Below are 18,848 nucleotides of genomic sequence, written 5' to 3'. Positions count from 1 at the left end.
TGCCAGCAGTACATGTCATCATATGATTTAACTGGCATACTGTCAGAAGGAAACTGAGGTTGTCCTTTAAAAAACAAGTGCGGCAGCCTCAGTCTTGAGTCACGTAGTGTAAGTAAGGCCTTGTGTATTCCAAAACTAACTAGTTCAGTTTCTTTCTGACATATTAGTTTCAAACTCATTTTTATTAAATAAAATCAGTAGGATTATTGGCATATCATCTTTAAAATACATAATCAAAAGCCGATTTTCAATGTACGTATTCATATGTTAGTAGTAAACGATCTACCAAATCGTAAGCGACAGATCATTAATCAGTTCATACAGCAGTCCCCTACAAATCTTTCACATCACATTCGACCTAAAAATTAAAAATTCTTTGAAGATCGTATACAGTATAATTACATACAAATTGGAATTCGTCAAAAGCTAAAATCTAGAGTAGTCGCTAGTGTCATAGTGGTTCAGTGATCCACTAAATAACTAATTTAAAAGAAATATAAAAGTTCAGACAAATCGTTTTTTAAAGATCTGTTAAAATCATAATAAAACACTGAAGGTCAAGACGACAGGGCTACTTCAACCAGATAAAAGTAATAAAACCTACTAACGGCCTCTATTGATGTAATTTGCTTACATAACATGTAAGGTCCAATTACGGAGCACTGCTTGCAAAGAACGCTATAACACATTGCCTTATGCTTAGCCCCTAAGGCTAATGCTTGAATGATGTTTCACTTGTTTGGTGATAAAACCGATATAGCACAGGATAGTGCCAATGAAAAGGATGACAAGCCGATCCACATATAATAATAAGTTATGTTCACACATACTACCATGCTTAGTGTTGTCATATTTAAGACAGGCCAGCCTTCCAATATTAATGCCCTTCTGGGTCGTGACGTGTCCTGTCCTAAAGAGAGAGACCATTGAGAAGCTTCCGAAACCGGGTCGTTTTCACTAGCACTTGCGCGTCGAGCAGGTGAACGCTACGTGACCTCGGATGTCAGTATATCTTCCTCCATTGCAGGAGGTCCATGAATCTGCCCTTCTTAGCTTTGTGCAATAAGTTGTTGTAAACAACAATAGGCGCAGTTTCCTTCTGCCTCTACACCAGTAATGTCATATGGTGACTTGTACTACTGGGAGTTATAACTCACTCAAATGGTATGTTGACTAAAATAGATCGTTTTTATTGGACAATGTGGCGTTTTATTTATTGTTTTATGGCAAATAAGTTCTGATTCTGTGATTTTCTCATAATTTAGCACTGAAAATGACTATTTACGGCTGAAATCTAGATATGCAAGACCAATAAAAATACCAGTGGGATTGCGACTGATTGCTGTATTCCAATCCTACCTCGTAAAAATATACAGTCGCTGCGCGCAACTGTTCCTTATGGAATCAAAGCTGGTGAAGTTTTGGTAATCTTATCTCAGAGGCTAGAGTATTCAATCAGTTTCCTTTTAGAAATAGCTACAGGGGTCTTGGCTCCGGAAGCAAGTCGACTGTGTATCGAAACAATTCCAGTTTCGCCGCCTGCGTACAGGGTTGGACGCTGGAAATACAGTACCCCTTTAGAACTCGACATCGGTTCCGAAGAAAACTCGGCTTTGGAGAAGCCGTTACCCTCTTCCTCGACAGATCATTCCTCTCTGCCCTGGCTGCGCATTAGTTAGCACGATCTCCTTTGACTGTCTGCGAGAAGAATGGAGCTGTTGCGTTCAAAAGTCTCAATTTCGCCTCATGCTCAGTGCCCCATATGCAGGAGTGCCTGAGGCTGCTGTCTCCCTTCTTCCAACAATAACTCATAAACAGAATATTCTGATAGGATGCGGTTAGATGTACCAATAGTTCTCAAATCCCAGCTGGCTTATTTTTGGTTCTGTTTAAATATTCAGGGAATGAGCTACTTCCAGTCAGATAGTGTACAACAATATCTGCTGTTCGTTGCGAACCGTTTGGCGTCACTCTCTCACGTTTGCGAAGAAGTAATACGTTCGAGCTCCACTTACAGAGGTGTCCGTTCTCTCACGCCATAAATCTGTACTAACTCTGTGATCAAGATGAAATTGTCCTCTCATACCCCAAGACTTCGCGTTTTTCACACTGGGAAGGTGTACTCTCACTGTCGTCTTAGGGTCCTCATATCGGGAGAAGGCAGTCAATGTATCTCATTAGGAGAGACAAGCCTCACCAGTTTTAATGACTGCAACCTGCTTGTTGCTTTTGCGATCAGAGCCAGTACCTGAACTAGCTGAGAGGAGGGGACGCTATGCTGCCTCTGCCGTCCTCGAAGAATAATTGAGTTTGATATTATTGCACGAATATCGAAGGCGAGACCCGGCCATGGTGAGAAGGATGGTTGCTTTCACTTAAGAAGTTTTGGTTATTCATTCGAATTTAGTTGTCCGGCCAACGCAAAGAGGCAAGAAAATCGAGGAGACACTGCTTTAGCCCAGTTTCAAACGGTTCAAATGATTCTAAGCACTATCCAACTTAACATCTGAGGTCATTAGTCCCCTAGACTTATAACTACTTAAACCTAACTAACCAAAGGACATCACACACATCCATGCCCGAGGCAGGATTCGAACCTGCGACCGTAGCAGCCACGTGGTTCCGGACTGAAGCTCCTAGAACCGCTAGGCCACAGTGGCCGGCTCTAGCCCAGGTTCAACCTCGTGTTAGTTGAAGTGCATTTTGTACACTAAGAATGGGAGGTTTCTGCTGCATTCCACTGTTTTTCTCACAAATGAAGTAATATTCTCGTTTGCCATACAGGCAATAGCTTGATCGTCACCTCCGTGTATAGTTTTTTGAAAGTAGAGATCTGAGAAAGGAGAAGAAAATTTCGTAGTATTCATGAAAGAAATTTTCACTCTGCATCTGAGTGTGCGCTGATATGAAATTTCTTGGCAGATTAAAAGTGTGTGCCGGACCAAAAGTCGAACTCAGGACCTTTGCCTTTCGCGGCCATGTGCTCTACCGACAGAGATACCCAAGCACGACTCACGACTTGTAGTGTGTGCAGATTAATACCTCACGGATGCTGCACATAGCATATAAAACTGGTAGGTTGCTCTTCAATAATAATATACAATCGTATATATTTTTATTTTTATCATGTGTGTGTTTCAGATTAGGAAGGTCAAACTTGGCCTGTCTTTTACTTGTTTCAAAATTTGAACGAAACCGGTAATCATTAAAAAGACAAGTAGCGACAATATACTGTAATAAAAATGCGCTGCAGGAAAAAAATACTGCACCACGTTAGAGGTTTCCAGTTGTGCATATGGTTCAAAATGGTTCAAATGACTCTGAGCACTATTTGACTTAAATTCTGAGGTCATCAGTCCTCTAGAACATAGAACTACTTAAACCTAACTAACCTAAGGACATCACACACATCAATGCCCGAGGCAAGATTCGAACCTGCGACCGTAGTGGTCGTGCGGTGTCAAACTGTAGCGCCTAGAACCGCTAGGCCACTCCGGCCGGCCTGTGCATATGGAGTACATGAAATCTACAGATCAAACGGTTTTGAGGTTTCGACTCGTGCTCAAACACCTATGTTGATACGCGGTGTAGCTTCCATGGGCGCTAATGCTGGTGCTGGCGAACAGTCTATTGTACATATGACGAATCATGTTCTGAGATACGTTATACACGCCTGCTCGACCTTTCCACGTAGTTCTGCAAGAGTTGGTAGACGAGTAGCACGAGTTACTTCTCGGGCTATCATATCCCACTTGCTCGATGGGAGACAAGTCAGGAGATCATACTGGTCATGGAAGCTCCAGCACGTTTTGCATGGCACGTTGAGTTTCATGGGCAGTGTTTGGGCGAGCATTATCCTGTTGGAGTAACCAATCACCTTCCAGTTGCAAGAACGGCTAAAGAACAGGAACAACAACATTTTGCGCGTATCGAGTGCGTCCCCTCCAGAAAAGCCAAAGGAGGAAGAGAATTTTATCTTATTGTAACCCAGATCATAAAGCGTGGGATGGGACCAGTGTGTCTAGGACGAATGCACTCTACAACACTCACCATCACTTGCGTGCAGGCAGAATCTGCTTTCATCACTGGAGACCACTGCGCGCCATTCCAAGTGATCCTCTGAAGGTGCCAGTCAAGCCGAGCACGTCGGTTCTGTGACGTGAGTGGAAGGCGATCTAGAGGTGTGCAGGCCCGAAGTCCCGCTGCTAATAACTGGTTCGCAACAGTTCACGTTGACACCTCTGGCCTCACAAGCCCTCTTATCTGTAGTGCAGCTGTACGATCTGCCACTGTTGCCCTTACAATACGACTATCCTGTCGGGCTTCTGCGCTGCGTGGACGTTCAGAACAACGCCTACTGTTGTGAGAGTGTTCAAGTAACAACTGATACCAGAATCGTAGCGCAACTAACGCAGCACGTTCAGCTTGTGTGACAGTTATCCTAGAGAACCTTTCGGCCAATCGGAAGGCCAAAATTAGACTATTTCTCAAACTCGCTTAGTAGGCTGTAGGAGCACGAATGCACTGTTGCCTGCTTGCTTCATATGTCTGCATCACACCGAGTTTTCCGGCTGTAAATATTCTCCATTAAAGGGTAGTCACAGACGGCGCTCTTTTGGCTATGCCACTACGTTATTGTTGGCGCACGACGTTGAAACCATTATCAGTACATATCATCTCCTAGTCCCGAGGTGGCATATGCCGTCATAGGATCAAAATCGACGTCGTCTTTCCGGCTCTACTAATTTATTTCCGGCAGTGTATATTAAAAATGAAAATTTGGTTATGGACACATCCATGCACGTATCCCAGAGGGATATACCTGCTCTGAATAATGTACACAGTACTTGGGATACGTTCGTGAATGTGGATAAATAAATGTTCGTTTTGGAATATGCCGTCGGCACTTGGAGAAATACTGACATATTAAACATTTTAGTGAACGTTTGTTTAAATTTTTAAAAGCTTCATTTCATCACGATTTCACATTATACGAGAGCTATTCGGAAAGTAAGGAACGATAGGTCGCGAAATGGAAACCACAGTGAAAATTATAACTCTTTCATTTGGAACAGTTACCTACAACTTCCAGCTGCTTACCTCCGTAGTCGCCGATCCGACTTAGACGTTTGTCGTAGCTTGTACCAACTTTCCAATACCCTCGTTATAGAAGGCAGCCGCCAGTGCTTTCCGCCAGTTCTCTACGCTGGCCTAGCGGTCGTTGTCTGTGCCAAACGGTTGTTTTCATAGCCAGCCGTTCATGAAAGCAGAGATGAAGCTCAGAGGGAGACAATAACGGGCTGTATTGTTGGTAATCAAACATTTCCAATTGAAAACAATGCAGGAGCATTTTCATTGCCCCTACAGAATGCGTCTGAGAATTCTCGTGAAGAAGAAACCGCACGACAATGTTGGCTGCATAGTTTTAAGTGAAACTTCTTACCAGGCCCTTGTACTTGGCGTGAGACACTATTGTTCTAGGTATCTTTATGTGCCCCTTGTGTGCTCAGAACTAAAAAGTAGGACGTAACATGATCGACGGGCATACTAGAGACACTGCGCAACACACATGTGCCAAACTTCGTCGGATTTTCACTGTGATTTCCATTTCGCGAGCGATCGTTCCTTACTTTCCGAATAACCCACGTATCTCGCCAGAATGCCTATCATTATTGTTATTGTTCCTTTCCAAAGAAACATGATTCGCTGAAGAGATAAAACTGTTTGGTTGCGAACTGAGGAAAAAATGAGTCGAGTAGAACGCAATATGGGCAGCCATGCGCCTTAGCGACGGGTGGCGCTACCGTATGGTATACAGTTGTGAAACGCTTGACGGTTCAGATAGCTCTGAGCACTATGGGACTTAAAATCTGAGGACATCAGTCCCCTACAACTTAGAACTAATTAAACCTAACTAACCTAAGGACATTACACACATCCATGCCCAAGGCAGGATTCGAACATGCGATCGTAGCGGTCGCCCGATTCCAGACTGAAGTGAAACGCTTGAGAAATGCCTAGTGTTAAGAGCAGCAGTTGCACCATCTAAGTGCTACACTCACTCGAAAGAAGATTAAAATCGGCGATCCGTTAAGATCCCTTTTGAGATCGTTGAAGTTGAGGGATCTAACGCTTCAAGTTCTAACAACCCTACCACAACAAAGGTCAAAATTTAATGATTGTGGTGTTGCTCACGCTGCTAAATACTGTATTTTCGGGTAACAACAAAGTTATTATGTGGCAGGTGTCATTAGATCACAGTTAATAAAGTCATTTCATGTAATAATGAATAAACTAGGCACTCATCTTTTCGTGTTTCCCACGCTGCTCTCGTTGTAAAACCATGGCTCAATCGTCGAAAATCTAGGTGGTGATGATTCCAAGCTCGGATGCAAAGAGGCATGTGTTTTATTCTGCTATATTTAAAAGTTTTGTAGATGCGCTTCACAAACCATTCTTGAAGATAAAACCTTTCAAAGATAGCACAATAGTGATGTAAAAAAAAAAAAAATAACCAGCACTCCGAATTTAAGTTACACTTCCCTTTAATTGCTTTTATTGCAATAACACGTAACACACATAACATCAGTTCACAATACAAAACATACTTGAAAACATCTTCCCTGCTGTTAAAGATCACATTTTATAAACTGGCTACAATATGCGTCTTTCCAACATGACGTCCAAGACTTGACTTTCTCAAGGTGCGACTCTAACTAACTAATAAACGCTTACGCGCCCAAAAATCAGAGTTACAAGTACGTGAAAGATCGTAGTGACAAAAGAGAGAATACACATAAGAATATTATCATTCCAATATAAACATATCAATGTTGTTGCTGTTGTGATCTTCAGTCCTGAGACTGGTTTGATGCAGCTCTCCATGCTATTCTATCCAGTGCAAGCTTCTTCATCTCCCAGTACCTACTGCTACCTACATCCTCCTGAATCTGCTTAGTGTATTCATCTCTTGGTCTCCCTCTACGATTTTTACCCTCCAAGCTGCCCTCCAATACTAAATTGGTTATCCGTTGATGCCTCAGAACATGTCCTACCAACCGATCCCTTCTTCTGGTCAAGTTGTGCCACAAACTTCTCTTCTCCCCAATCCTATTCAATACTTCCTCATTAGTTTTGTGATCTACCCATCTAATCTTCAGCATTCTTCTGTAGCATCACATTTCGAAAGATTCTATTCTTTTCTTGCCCAAACTATTTATTGTCCATGTTTCACTTCCATATATGGCTACACTCCATACAAATACTTTCAGAAATGACTTCCTGACACTTAAATCTATACTCGATGTTAACAAATTTCTCTTCTTCAGAAACGCTTTCCTTGCCATTGCCAGTCTACATTTTATATCCTCTCTACTTCGACTATCATCAGTTATTTTGCTCCCCAAATAGCAAAACTCCTTTACTACTTTATGTGTCTCATTTCCTAATCTAATTCCTTCAGCATCACCCGACTTAATTCGACTACATTCCGTTATCCTCGTTTCGCTTTTGTTGATGTCCATCTTACAACCTCCTTTCAAGATACTGTCCATTCCGTTCAAATGCCTGCTCTTCCAAGTCCCTTGCTGTCTCTGACAGAATTACAATGTCACCGGCGAACCTCAACGTTTTTATTTCTTCTCCATGGATTTTAATACCTACTCCGAATTTTTCTTTTGTTTCCTTCACTGCTTGCTCAATATACAGATTGAATAACATCGGGGAGAGACTACAACCCTGTCTCACTCCCTTCCCAACCACTACTTCCATTTCATGGCCCTCGATTCTTATAACTGCCATCTGGTTTCTGTACAAATTGTAAATAGCCTTTCGCTCCCTGTATTTTAACCCTGCCACCTTCAGAATTTGAAAGAGAGTATTCCAGTCAACATTGTCAAAAGCTTTCTCTAAGTCTACAAATGCTAGGAACGTAGGTATGCCCTTCCTTAATCTAGCTTCTAAGATGAGTCGCTGGGTCAGTATTGCCTCACGTGTTCCATCATTTCTACAGAATCCAAACTGATCGCTTCCGAGGTCGGCTTCTACTAGTTTATCCATTCGTCTGTAAATAATTCGCGTTAGTATTTTGCACCTGTGACTTATTAAACTGATAGTTCGGTAATTTTCACATCTTTCAACACCTGCTTTCTTTGGGATTGGAATTATTATATTCTTCTTGAAGTCTGAGGGTATTTCGCCTGTTTCATATATACATATCGATGTGTCACAAATGAAATCAAATCTGAATGTTGTCTCAGAAATGCGTTAAGTAATTTACAGAAACACAGTAGAATACTGCTGGTATCGAGAGGTTCAGGTGAGTTGCCGTAATGGTTGCGTAATTCAAGTACCATTACAAAGGAGGAGGAGGAGCAGGAGGAGCTCGAAGAAGAAAAGGCTGGCTCTGAGTACTTGTGAGGTCATCAGTCCCCTAGAACTTAGAACTACTTAAACCTAATTAACCTATGGACATCACAAACATCCATGTCCGAGGCAAGATTCGAACCTGCAAAGAAGAAAAGGCAAAATCTGCAGACTATTGTAGCCTTTATCGTCTTGGAGGTAGATCGGAGAGAACGGACAGGGTGAGAGCCCCGAGCATCAGTTCAAGGTACATTCCACTGTAACGAGTACTTCCTGTGAGGGCGAGGCCGAGTAAGCGGAACTTGGCGCTGACTGGGTCGACACGGTAGAGAGGAGGGGGGGGGGGAGGGCAGGTGGAGGGGGGGGGCTCAGGGACAGCGCTGGGCACCGGGCAGGCCTGCCCGCGGGAATGACGCCGGCGGTGGCGGTGACGCTGCCTGTGACGCGGCGGCGCCGGCCTTGAACCTCGGGCAATCCTGGCCCGCCTGCGCGTGCGCGAGCCGGCCGGCCGCCTCGCTCTGCCTCGAGCCGCTCCGCCCACTGCCGGCCTCCCAACTCCCGCCCGCGCCCGCGCCGCGGCTTCTTCTGCCACTCTGACCTTCACCTTCTTCTGTTACGTCACCAACTTTGGTCTCTCAATCATCTCTCGGGCCCCCCTTTGTGATATCCTAGCCCGCATCAAAGCCCCCCAAGATGATGTCCAACACACACAACACGCCCTCCAACGCCCTGAGATGGATGGGGAACTTTTTGAACACCTCTTGCAGGATGGATGTGTCTTCTGTTCGAGCGTTATTCTGCCATCATAGCACCTATACAGCATTTCTGTAAGTAATATTCACACTTTACGTTTATTCAAGGGTACATGTAGTTTTCAACTCGCTTCAGTTCCGTTGTTGTTGTTGTGGTCTCCAATCCAGAGATTGGTGTGATGCAGCTCTCCATGTTACTCTATCCTGTGCAGACTTCTTCATCTTGTAAAATGCCAGGACATGGGCACTTACATGTTAGCTTACCAACATTAGTATTACGCGAAGGAACTTGCCTCCCTTCTTGCAGCGGTGTACCGTAGGTCTCTAGAAGAGCGTAGCGTTCCAAAGGATTGGAAAATGGCACAGGTCATCTCCGTGTTCAAGAAGGGACGTCGAACAGATGTGCAGAACTATAGACCTATATCTCTAACGTCGATCAGTTGTAGAATTTGTAGAATTTTGGAACACATATTATGTTCGAGTATAATGACTTTCCTGCAGACTAAAAATCTACTCTGTAGGAATCACTATGGGTTTCGTAAAAGACGGTCGTGTGAAACCCAGCTCGCGCTATTCGGCGACGAGACTCAGAGGGCCATAGACACGGGATTACAGGTAGATGCCGTGTTTCTTGGCTTCCGCAAGGCGTTCGATACAGTTCCCCACAGTCGTTTAATGAACAAATTAAGAGCATATGGACTATCAGACCAATTGTGTGATTGGATTGAGGAGTTTCTAGATAACAGAACGCAGCATGTCATTCTCAATGGAGAGAAGTCATATACGCTATGGCACCCCAAACCATCAAACTTGGCATTTGAGCTTTATTCCGTTCAACAAAACAGTTGCAGTACCATGGCGGCGTCAAATGCATATGCGGCCATCACTGTAGGACAAGTTGAAATGGGGGCCCGTCCGAAACCACTAACTTTTGCCTCTCGGCACGCCAGTTCCAGCCTTCACGTGCCCATTGTAGTCTGTAGCGTTGGTGGGTTCTAGTCAATGGATGCCGACGCAATGGCAGGGATGCTGGAGAATACTCAGTACTGTAGAACACTCAGTATACTGTCGTTTATTGAAACTGAACGACACTTCTTGAACAATATCTATATACACACAAAAACAAATAGCTTGTAGACGACCATTCATCAAGAGCGTCGGTGGGGTCTGTAGGAGCTGGTCCTAGCTCGGCGAGGAACTGGCAGTACTACTGCGGCACTGGCTTTATAAAGCTGGCGGAGTACTCCAACTTTCCCTGTATCTGTGAGGCGACCTCTGTAGAAAAAGGTTCACATTAGTCTCTAGCAAGTTCTGTTTGTTTTGAAGAATTGTTTTCCTCTTGGTTGCGCCTGCAAGTGCTTGTGAATGTTATATGGTACACTGAGGTGTCTTGACTGTAGTCTGCCTGGCAGGGGCCGTCTGTTTGCAGACATAACAGATGCTGCCAGTTGAGCCCGCAGAAGACGTTGTAAAACCGTCGACGCAGAGATGTCCACACCTGATACTGTGCTTCCAATTAGTGCCAACGCTGTGGACGAAGCTGTTCTGTCCATCACGGCCAATCGGACAAGATGGCGGTCATCTCGCACTGTGGTCACATTGTATCGTCCAGTATCTTGTTGGCACTGTATACGGCCCTCTACCTGGTTCCACGTATGCCTCACTGTTGAAGCAGCGTGTCCTGAACGAAGCGGTGTCACGGAACGAGAGACTCGCCTCTCGGAGACCAATCATTCTGCCCCGTTCGAATGCACCCACATGCTGATATTCCACCTCGTGATGTCGGGAGGCATAGTGGCACTTGGTTACACGTTTCCACTATGTATGATGGCTCCACACCGGCTGAGCTTTGCGTAACACTGAGGTGTCCGGTCACACAAAAGAGGGTACCGTTGAGCCTACGTCCACGCCAACTCTCTGTCCTTTAAAGCGCTTGTTATTGTTCAGCCGTTCTACGCGTCCTCTTATCGTGGCGTGTTGCAGACCATTGTTTCACTTTTTACAAACAGTAGCATATGAGTTTTTATATTATTGCATCTGAAATATTAATAAAATATTGAGAGACATGAATAACGATAAACTACTATGACGACAATTGCTGTGCAAACACTGCCTCCACGTATGCGTACGCCATAATTACTCTACCACGCAAACATTTGGGGCTACACTCGTCTGGTATGAGACGCTCCCGGAAGGGGTGAGTTGATCCATCGCACAATAACCTGGGTTCGGTGTGGAGCGGCGATGGGGTGGGTGGACTGCTGTGGCCTGTTCTGGTGTTGTGACCACTGAGGGCTATGTCGGGACGAAGCCTCTCTGTCGGTGCTAGGACCCCGATTCAATAAACAATACAATACACAATAATGAAATAAATAAACTCATCAATGAAATGACATAAGCTACATTGAATTTCTGAAGGAAATAAGGAGGGAAGATTAAAAAAATGTTTCCAATGGCTCTAATCACTATGGGACAACATCTGAGGTCATCAGTCCCCTAGACTTAGAACTACTTAAACCTAACTAACTTAAGGACATCACACACATCCATGCCCGAGGCAGGATTCGAACCTTACCGTAGCAGCAGCACGGTTCGGGTCTGTAGCGCCTGGAACTGCTCGGCCACAGCGGCCGGCGGAAGATTAAAGTTTAATGTTCTGTCGACAGTGTGGTCATTACAGCACTGATTATAAAAGAATGTGGAAGGTAATCATTCGTGCCCTTTTCAGTGGAACCATCCCGGCATTTTCCTGAAGCAAGTTTGGTAAATCACGTAAAACTGGAACGGAGATTTGAATGCGAGTCCATTGTGATAAACACTGCGCCGCCACACTCAGCATGTTCCTGACGAAATATTTTCAAACATATCTTTCCATTATGCCCAATACTTTCGCTTAAGTGGAATTCTGATCTGGCTTAGCAATAATTAAAGGCTGTCTTTTTTTAAGAACCTGGAGCCAATATTTATTAATAATATGATTCATTTTCTTAAGATGGTTTCTATGGTACTTATCTGCCAGTCTATTTTTAATACGATCGTCACTTTCCTCATCATATAATAACGGTGTCAGATGATTTACCAAAGAATATTTATATCATCGCATCAGTAAAATATTAAGAGACATGAACAGGTTCAAAATAAATCCAGAGTCAAAACTCATAAATTGCTCAAATGTGCGTGAAATATTGTGGGACCCAACTGCTAAGGTCATCAGTCCCTAAGCTTACACACTACTTAACCTAAATTATCCTAAGAACAAACACACACACCCGTGCCCGAGGGAGGACTCGAACCTCCGCCGGGACCAGCCGCACAGTCCATTACTGCAGCGCCTAGACCGTTCGGCTAATCCCGCGCGGCTACTATATATGCCTGAGGAAATATTTTCAAACGTATCTTCCCATCTCGCCCGATACTTTCCCTTTATCGGCATCCTGATCTGGTTTAAGAATAAGGTAAGAGGGTCTTTTTTCTTAAGACAGAGGATCAAGTATTTATTTAAAATATGGTTGACTTTCATACCTCGGTTTCTATGATATTTTTGTTCCGTTAACCTCTTATCTTGTCACATAATAACGGAGCCTGATGACTTGTGCATTCTTAGGCTTCATTCGATATTCCAACATATGAATAATTTTATTCAATCTACGTGGGCGTGCTGAAACGTAATACCTCCGAATTTTTATGTGGTAACTCTTAAAGATTTTTAAATAAAGCAAACGTCATTACCATTCTGCATCTTTATGTCTACAGTTTTATTTCTCAACATAGTCAACCTGTACATCCCTTTCAACTCCTGAAGATGTCAGGGGTAAAATACAGGGAGCGAAAGGCTATTTACAATTTGTACAGTAACCAGATGGCAGTTATAAGAGTCGAGGGGCATGAGAGGGAAGCAGTGGTTGGGAAGGGAGTGAGACACCGTTGTAGCTTATCCCTGATGTTATTCAATCTGTATATTGAGCTGCCAGTGAAGGAAACAAATGAAAAATTCGGAGTAGGAATTAAAATCCATGGAGAAGAAATTAAAACTTTGAGGTTCGCCGATGACATTGTAATTCTGTCAGAGACAGCAAAGGACCTGGAAGAGCAGCTGAACAGAATGGACATTGTCTTGAAAGGAGGATATAAGATGAACATCAACAAAAGCAAAACGAGAATAATGGAATGTAGTAGAATTAAATCGGTAGATGCAGAGAAAATTAGATTAGGAAATGAGATGCTTAAAGTAGTAAATGAGTTTTGCTATTTGGAGAGCAAAATAACTGATGATGGTCGAAGCAGAGAGTATTTAAAATGTAGACTGGCAATGGCAAGGAAAGCGTTTCTGAAAAAGAGAAATTTGTTAAGATCGACCACAGATTTAAATGTCAGGAAGTCGTTTCTGAAAGTATTTGCATGGAGTGTAGCCATGTATGGAAGTGAAACGTGGACGATAAATAGTTTGGACAAGAAGAGAATAGAAGCTTTCGAAATGTGGTGCTACAGAAGAATGCTGAAGATTAGATGGGTAGATCACATAACTAATGAGGAGGTATTGAATAGAATTGGAAAGAAGAGAAATTTGTGGTACAACTTGACTACAAGAAGGGATCGGTTGGTAGGACACGTTCTGAGGCATCAAAGGATCACCAATTTAGTATTGGAGGGCAACGTGGAGGGTAAAAATCGTAGAGGGAGACCAAGAGATGAATACACTAAACAGATTCAGAAGGATTTAGGTTGCAGTAGGTACTGGGAGATAAAGAAGCTTGCAGAGGATAGAGTAGCATGGAGAGCTGCATCAAACCAGTCTCAGGACTGAAGACCACAACAACAACAAGTCAACCTGGGCACGAACACGTTTCTCCCCACGAGCGACCAGTTTGTTGACACAGTCACTGTCGAATGTTTGACTTTGTTGAGGGAACTACAAGTTGCCTCAGATTGTACCGCTTCATCATTACCAAAGGGAAGTCACCGAAAGTGTACTTTAAGTTTAAACAGATAGAAATCGGGTGGGGCCAAGTTTGGTCTGTATGGAGGATGAGTGATGACAGAATGAACCCAAGATATGGGACAGCTCGTGTGTGGTCTGGCATTGTAATGCTGAAGGACGGGGTGCTCCTCGTGTGGACAAACTCTTCGGATCGGAACTTCGATTACAGCATACTGTTTCTCAATACCGACATAGTTACGTTACACATCGCCATGTTACACGCCGCCATTCGGAGTCATTTAGAGGTAGTGGGCCGCAAATTCGTGGACATGACGAATAAAGATTTAGAAAGTTAGTAATGTTTCTTTAATTTAAAGAGTTTTAATAGTTTTCACTTGAGAAATTCTGAGGCATTATTTTTCAGCACGCCCTCTTAATTGCTTCATATTCAGTACTGATGTCTGGCCAGGAACTCCTCTCGTCCATAGCTATGTTTGACAACTTCAGAGGTGCTCCTGGCTACGTTAAGTCTTGTCGATTTACCAGGAACACATCTCGGCTAGAGCTGTGTTGAATACCTTCAGAGTTTTTCCTGGTCACGCTGAAACTTGCCGACTGACCAGGAGTAACTCTCGTTCAGAGATGTGTTGGACAACTGAAGATGTCCAACGCAACTCTGGGCGAAATAGAATACACGAAAGTGTCATGGGCTACGACTATACCACCTGGAAGCTTCCTCAGCAAATACGGCAACAGGCAAAGTCTTCATTGAGCAACAATTGTTGAATTCTACATCTACATCTACATTTATACTCCGCAAGCCACCCAACGGTGTGTGGCGGAGGGCACTTTACGTGCCACTGTCATTACCTCCCTTTCCTGTTCCAGTCGCGTACGGTTCGCGCGGAAAGCCTCCGTGTGCGCTCGAATCTCTCTAATTTTACATTCGTGATCTCCTCGGGAGGTATAAGTAGGGGGAAGTAGTATATTCGATACCTCATCCAGAAACGCACCCTCTCGAAACCTGGACAGCAAGCTACTCAGCGATGCAGAGCGCCTCTCTTGCAGAGTCTGCCACATGAGTTTGCTAAACACCTCCATAACGCTATCAGGCTTACCAAATAACCCTGTGACGAAACGCGCCGCTCTTTTTTGGATCTTCTCTATCTCCTATGTCAACCCGACCTGGTACGGATCCCACACCGATGAGCGATACTCAAGTATAGGTCGAACGAATGTTTTCCAAGCCACCTACTTATTTGAAACTTCCTGGTAGATAAAAACTGTGTGCCAGACCGAGACTTGAAGTCGGGACCTTTGCCTTTCGCCGGCAAGTGCTCTGCCAGCTGAGCTACCCAAGTACGACTCACGCCCCGCCCTCACAGCCTTCCTTCTGCCAGTGCCTCGTCTCCTACCTTCCAAACTTTACAGAAGCTCTCCTGCGAACCATGAAGAACTAGCACTCCTGAAAGAAAGGATATTGCAGAGACATGGCTTAGCCACAGCCTGGAGGATGTTTCCAGAATGAGATTTTTACTCTGAAGCGGAGTGTGCGCTGATATGGAACTTCCTGGCAGATTAAAACTGTGTGCCGGACTGAGACTCGAGTTTGGGTAGCTCAGCTGGTAGAGCACTTGCCCGCGAAAAAGCAAAGGTCCCGAGTTCGAGTCTCGGTCCGGCACGCAGTTTCAATCTGCCAGGAAGTTTCATATCAGCGCACAATCCGCTGCCGAGTGAAAATCTCATTCTGGCACCCACTTATTTATTCATTTTGATATTTTAATACAATGACTGTTGTTTCTAGTCGAGTCTGATGTTAAGAGACGTTTGGCTTCTCGCCGCTGGGTGCGCAGGCGTCCCTGCAACTGCCACGCGGCCACCATTGTCGCGACAGCTCGACTGCGGTACAAGTGGGCGTATGCTTTGGTGCGCAGGCTCGTGCGAGCGCGTCCAGTGCGGCGCTGGCCGGCACTGCCTGCTCGACCAGAACCTGCGGCCGCACTGCGTGCGATGCGCGCAGCGGTGCCCCAGCGCGGCCGCCGCCGCCGCCTCGGCGCAACCCGCGAGCCGCCAGGTGTGCGGCGCCGACGGCGTCACCTACCCCAGCGCCTGCCACCTGCGCGAGGCCGCCTGCCTCAAGGGCCGCGCCATCCCTGAGGCCTACAAGGGCCGCTGCAAGCGTGAGTATCTCAAGCACCTTGCTCTGCTCTGCTGCCTCGCAAAGTAAAGCCAAACCCCTCCCTCTAGGCTGCAGCCTGCTGCTGCGAGTCCTAACTGGAGCACTGCATCCCCGCAGAGTAGTCGCATTAGCCGCTCTCATTCCTCACCATTGCTGGGGATCCTAACTGGAGCACTGCATTCCCACGCCGCAGTCATGTCTCCTGCTCTCGTTCCTTACCACTGTTGGCGGTCTTAATTGGAGCACTGCATTCCCACGCCGTAGTAACGTCAGCCGCTCTTGTTCCTCACTGTTGCTGGGAGTCTTAACTGGGGCACTGAATTCCTGTGGCTAGTCGCATAAACTGCTCTTGTTCCACACTTTTCATACGGTTCAGCTCCACTCAGTCGATACACATCGGACACCAACAGAAATGAAGACAACATGTAATTGTGGCTCCAGCACAACAACACCTTGCTTAGCCCAATACTGAATGGTGAAAGTGAACCTCATTTCACTGAATTAGATGGTTTCCTCGACGTCGACAGACGCAAAAGAATTGGTAAACGTCACCTAGCTGTGACAATGCAATGTCACTTGGCTTAGCCTAATACTAAACGGTGAAAGTGAGGTTACGACATACAGTGGAACCTCGTTTTCCTAGACTAGATGGGAGCACAGGTCATCTGTATTACCTGGAAGATTGACAACTTGGAAGTTGAGAAAAAAATTGGAAAGAGATTGGTTGAATGCCATAAACATATACGTTACAATTATTTACACGTAATCATGTGAATTATACATTACCTTCCCACAACATTTGGGCCGATATTGAGAAATCGAGTTTTATACATTAAAATAATCAACAAGTTTCTTTGGAGCTAGTTTATTATCTCGTTTATGTTCTGCACAGTCACGCATGCGTTTCTCCAGCATTAGTTCGGCCGAAGTTATTTCTATTTTGTGTCCCAAATAAATCATTATTTTGTTCGTCTATTTTGTTGTATTTGCAAGCGTCATAACAACTTCAGCTAATCAATCACCATGTCTAGAAATGAACAAACAATAAACAGTAGTTAGTTAGCGTCATTCTCGTTCCTCAGTCAGTCTTAACGTCACGAACTCCTACGTCTGAGGATCCTGGAATGATTACGAATGTCTTAACGAACTGCGACGGGTGCAAAATATGCAGAGTGCCCCAGAAGACTCACAAATATCTGCCCAGTAGATTATTCTTCCAATATGACAGCCTGAAGCTTCACCACCAAATTCAGCAGCAGCGTTCCTCCACAGTTCTTCTTTATCCATACAATGAAGTGCAACTTTTAGTCCGTGGGCTAGTCACCTTCGTCTTTGTTGCGTCTTTTTACATTCACGACAAATTGATCAATACATTTCTGTACAGCTAAGTGTTATCTAGCAACTCGACAGGATCCGTGAATGGGAGGGAAAAGGGGGGGGGGGGGGGGGGAGACATAATCGAAATGCACCTTGTATCATTTGTCCAGAGTTTCTTTGTGGTTTGTATTCTCGATCGATGTGAAAATGATGGAAAGACTGCACGCAACCGTTGATCAAGTGGGGCCAGGCACTGCCGCCAATTTGAAGCTGCGTCATGACAATGAACCAAGCCACAGCTATTTCGTGGTCAATGACAAGCGTGGTCTCGAGCAGCATTGCAACACTTCCCCAGCTTGCCTACGTTCTCATGTGATCCCGAAGAACTTCATCCTTTTCGCCCGAGTGAATATAGCATTCAAAGGACAAAGACAACATGGTCTGGTACATCATAGCAGTGCTTCCGCAACTCCAGTAAAGTCCCTCCTCTCGGAGGGAGGCATGGGATACCTTCTGATACCGTCCTTCTGTGCGGCTGCATAAACGCGGGAGTGTTGTCATTGCTGGATTTTGTCCACGAACTGACTTTTTTATTATGTAACACAAACGTTCGAGAGGATTCATTTCGGGCTATCTGGATGGCCAAACCATTCGCTCGAAATTGCCTAGACTGTTCTTCAAAGCAATCTCGAATAATTATTACCTGTGACATGGAGCACTGTCATCGATAAAAATTCCATCGTTTAATAGCAGCAAATGGTCTCCACGTAGCCAAGCATAATCGTTTCCAGTCAGTGACCGGTTCAGTTGGACCATAGGACCCAGTTCATTCGATGTAAACACAGCCCACACCATTATGGAGCTACCACCATCCTACACAGCGCTTTGTTGACAATCTGGGTCCAAGAAGTCGTGGAGTCTGCGCCACACTTGAACCCCATCATCAGCAACTGAAACCGGCACTCATCTGACCAAGCCTCGATATTTCCGTCGTCTAGAGCCCAACCGATAGAGTTACCAGCCTAGGAGAGGCGCTGTAGGCGATGTGGTGCTGTTAGCAAAGGCACTTGCGTCGGACGTCTGCTGCCATACCCAATAATGCTAAATTTCGTCGCAATGTCCTAACGGATACGTCTGTCATACGCCCCACATTGATTTCTTCGTATAAAAAACGTTCAAACGTATGTGAATTCTTAAGGGACCAAACTACTGAGAACACCGGTCGCTAAACTTACACACTACTTAAACTAATTTATGCTAAGACAAACACACACACCCATGCCCGAGAGAAGACTCGAACCTCCAATGGAAGCGGCCG

The 18,848-nt window shown here is 44.8% G+C and overlaps 1 protein-coding gene across 2 annotated transcripts in view; it reads left to right on the top strand.

Annotated features, from left to right (window-relative positions):
• The window catches only part of LOC126272576 (follistatin), a 749,028-nt gene that overhangs the window by 612,454 nt on the left and 117,726 nt on the right, over positions 1-18,848 (top strand). For both annotated transcript variants that reach the window (XM_049975500.1, XM_049975499.1), the window contains exon 4: positions 15,969-16,214. In XM_049975500.1, coding sequence (XP_049831457.1) covers positions 15,969-16,214 — 246 coding nt within the window. The remainder of the gene's footprint in view (positions 1-15,968; positions 16,215-18,848) is intronic.

Source organism: Schistocerca gregaria, chromosome 5 (genome assembly GCF_023897955.1).
Source record: "Schistocerca gregaria isolate iqSchGreg1 chromosome 5, iqSchGreg1.2, whole genome shotgun sequence".
Taxonomy (NCBI): Eukaryota; Metazoa; Arthropoda; class Insecta; order Orthoptera; family Acrididae; genus Schistocerca; species Schistocerca gregaria.
This window is presented reverse-complemented; position numbering and strand designations above follow the sequence as displayed.